The sequence below is a fragment of the Egretta garzetta genome, unplaced genomic scaffold (assembly GCF_000687185.1).
Source record: "Egretta garzetta isolate BGI_Z169 unplaced genomic scaffold, ASM68718v1 scaffold143, whole genome shotgun sequence".
NCBI lineage: Eukaryota > Metazoa > Chordata > Aves > Pelecaniformes > Ardeidae > Egretta > Egretta garzetta.
Window position 1 is genome coordinate 1,110,659 of NW_009259310.1, and position 3,760 is coordinate 1,114,418.

The 3,760-nt window shown below is 56.2% G+C and overlaps 1 protein-coding gene across 1 annotated transcript in view; it reads right to left on the minus strand.

The window, feature by feature from the left end:
- The window catches only part of LOC104123994 (ectonucleoside triphosphate diphosphohydrolase 8), a 7,571-nt gene extending 5,773 nt beyond the window's left edge, over nucleotides 1–1,798 (minus strand). Inside the window, exons 1-3 of the mRNA XM_035891891.1 lie at nucleotides 1,676–1,798; nucleotides 623–740; nucleotides 11–90 (exon numbers count right to left, since the gene is read on the minus strand). Of these exons, the coding sequence (XP_035747784.1) occupies nucleotides 11–90; nucleotides 623–740; nucleotides 1,676–1,798 (321 nt within the window). The remainder of the gene's footprint in view (nucleotides 1–10; nucleotides 91–622; nucleotides 741–1,675) is intronic.
- Nucleotides 1,799–3,760: the final 1,962 nt, after the last annotated feature.

Here is a 3,760-nt window from a genome sequence, read left to right on the forward strand (position 1 = left end):
CAGGAATGACCTTCAGGGCTTTATTCAGGCACTCCCTTAGGGAATCGCCAGCTTTCGGGGGATCATTGGCATAGCTTGATATGCCTTGCCCTGGAAGAGAGTCAGGCTGGGACAGGCTAGGAGAACGGTTGGGGACAAAGATGTGGGGCAAGAGGACATGTGGCAGTGATGTCTGTCACCTCTTAGCAACAGAAGGTGCTTTGCCAGGGTCCCCTGGTCCCCCAAGACCTGATTGACCCATGCTCCTTATGTTCCTCTCCTATAGCTTCCCCACATCTCCCATGCTTTCAGCAGTGTCCCCAGCTCTGTGGATGAGACCTTCTCCAGCCTGGACAGCATCTTGGGCCACTGGCAGTCCAAGGTGGAGGAATGGAAATGGAGAGCAATACCAAGGTGCTTCAGTCCCACCAAGCACATGGGCATGGGGTGCTGAGAGCCCTCCAACCACGGAGCAAAGCCAGCAGGGAGCCAGGGACCACCCTGCCTGCAGCCAGGGCTGCCCACTGTGCCAGCAGTGCCAGCCTGATGGACAGCACTCCCCAAAGAGAGGGAGAGCCAGGCCATCCCACTCGCCACACGGACACGCAGGGCAGCACTGAGCCCATGGCAGGGGGATACTGACCCTGGACATCACAGGACAAGGTCTGGCTGACCACACCGGTGTCGTTCTCCTTGTCTGAATCCCACTCGTAGACAAACAGAGAGGTGTGGGATGAGCCTGCATCAAACACCATCCCGTACTGGAAGGAAAAAACAAGACATCGTGCTGGTGGGAGGAGCAGCAGCCTGGCCCTGGCCCTGCCATAGGGGTGTGGGACCAGAGGATGCCTCAAACCCCACCTCTCTAAGGCAGGGCTATCTGCCCCGTGGCAGAGCAGAGCGGTGACACTGCATGGCCTCGGCATTTCTCACGGCAACTGAGGAACTTTTTCCATCCCTCTCTGAGGTCTGTGCAGCAATGCCAGCTCACACAAACATTTTATTGGTTGTTTCCTCATGCTTTTTTTTAATTTTCTTTCTTGGTTACATACCTTTTGTGTCTACACAGGCCCCACCTTGGGGCCAGGAACTCTCCCATCTCCAAGTGCTCTCTGCTACCCCCCTGGCTGCACCCAGCCTAGCAGGGCCATGCCAGCCCCAGCCTGGGAGACCCAGCTGCATGCCTCTCCCCTGTAAAGCCCTCCACCTCACCCTAAAACCGTGCCAACCCTTTTCCAGCAGCCAGGCTGGGATGCCAAGCTGCAGGGGAGGGTCAAGGAGGAGCCACGACGCTTGTGCTGTGCTGTGAGCAGGTTAGGGCACGCTGGCGGGAGCTGGCAGGACCAGTGGCTATGAGAAGGTGCATTGCCCCGCTGCAAAGCCTCTGCCCTCCCCCTGCCCATCTGCCCCAAGGTCGTCTGGAAACATGGCAAGTGCATAGCAAGGAGGCTGGTTTCAGAGGAGGCTTCCCCCCCTGACTTTGAGGTGGCCAGGCTGTATTTCTTCTGCCTGCATCTTGAGATGGGGAGAAAACACCCACCTAGTTACTGCAAGGCAGCTCCTACTGACCACCTTTCAACTTAACCTTGTAGATAAGCTGTTGTCCTTAACCCTGAAGATAAGCCATTGTCTCTGAGCACGTCCCCGAGGTGTCTGGCCTCTGCCGTGGTGCTTGGGGACCCTCCTTCAGGCTCACCTTGACTGTGGGTGGCAGGGTGACATCTTCAACCTTCACCAGGCTGAGAACAAGGGCAATGATGGAGAGTCCGATCAGCGCCCCGATGATGGCAGTGGTGAAGTGCTTCTTGTTAGCGAACATTGTGGTGAAGGCTCCTGCAAACCCAAAAAGGTCATTGGACATGGCCATCTGGGAATGCCAGTCAGCGGGAGCTGCAAGGAGATCAGCTCCGAAAGCTGTCCCACGCTGACACTCTCTCAGGCTATGTAACTTGGAAATTCTAGTTGATGCCCGGATCTTTGCCTGGGAAAAGCAATATTAGGATAAAATAGGGGGGGCCAGAGGAAAGAGGGTTGGTTGCCCAGCAGCCTGGCACAGTGTGATGAGATTGCAACCGTGCCACAGGTCCCACACCCACTCCTGCTCGGCTCACTGGGAAGGATGAGGTCCAGGAGGAGCAAAAGAAACACTGCACCAAACAGAGGAGAGCATGGGAAACTGGAAAAAAAAAACCCAAAACCAAACCCACAATGTGAGATATTGTAGAAAGGGAAGGAGATTTTATTTCACAAGATGTAAGCAAGGTCAGCTCACCTGCTGGCGCTCCCAGACCCCTGCACCCAGCAGCACCCAGGTGGGATTGCCTGGAGCTGGCTTGAGAGTCCTTGCTGTGGCACCAGGCTCCTCCGCTGCTGGCCGCAAACCTGGCTTGGACTTGCCTTTTATATTCTTTGGAAATGGATACTGCTTGAAAATCTTTTCCCCATTATCTCAGACCTCATCAGCCTTAGGCAAAATTCTTGAATATCTGTTTCCTTGTTTGTCTTACAGGCGCATTTATGACTCAGTTCAGCATCTTTCTGACACCTTATCTTCTGCCAGTTAGTTCCTCCTTCCCATTTGAATGAAATCATAGGTCGGACCCCTGCAGCAGCTGGCACACACCTCGCCTTTTAACCCTTGTCCCCCTGCTCCTTTGTGCTTTCACACACTCACACATTTTTGTTCTCTCTTTGCTCTCACCAGCCTTAACGTTTTCATTACGAGTCTCTACACGGTCTATAAGAGGTGAGAGTGATATTCCCAGTGTCCAGTGCCCTGAAATCACACACAGAGTGGTAGGTGCCTTGATAATAAGTTTTATTGCAGTGAGAAGGAAAATCACATCAGAGGAGGATGGCTCTGCTGGGTGCGGGGGGTGGGGGGGGCGGGAATTTGGCAATGCTCAGAGCTTTGCCTGGGGAGATAGGAGAGGCCACAAGGGCCAAGACATCGTCATGGCCCAGCTGGGACTGCGGTCACCCCTTCCCTGTGTGCGACCCCACGTTGAGCTGCTCCTGGGCTGGGGGTCCCTGCAGGCACGGGGACCCTAAGGCGAACCAGGGGAGTGGGGAGGGATCAGGTCCTCACAGCCCCCAGCCTCCCATCCTTCTGGGCATGCGTTCAAGGCTCAGCAGGTATCACACCCCAGCCACAGAGCCCCGGCACCCCTGCCATGGGATGGGGAGGGCTGGTGGGGACCTGCTCCCTCTGGGCGATAGAGCAGAGCTGCTCCCTGCTGATTCAGCTGCCTGATAAGAGGCAGCCAGGGCTATCTCAAGGGTGGCTGGGATGGAAAGATTCAGTTTCCACCTGCCTTATCTCATGGCCTCATTGCATGCGATCTTCCTGGAGCACCTTTCCCTGTGGCTGTAGGGGTTGTGATTTCAGAGCTCCTGCTGTGTGCACCCTGTGAAATCGGGGGTGCAGCAGGCCCCAGGTGCTCTCTGTCTCAGGCCACAGCTCTCTGCAGCTTGCACCGAGCTGGGTGCCTGTGCTGTACCTTGCTGCCAGCCAGCCGGTGCTCAGACCCCCAGCCAGTCCCTCTTCCCATGGCAATCTCCTTTGCAGTGATTGGCTCGTGTGCTGGTGGGGTGGGTGCCCGGGCCCAGAGGGTGCCACCACTTCTGCATTCCCACCTCCACACAACACATAAGCTTTGGACTCCCTTTGGAAGGGAATGAATGAGTGTCTGGAGTTTCCCAGGTCTGGAAATCCCCCACTGGCTGTACGGTAGCTGGGCCAGGGCTGTCCTGAGCAAGGGGGACTTGGCCCCATGCAGGG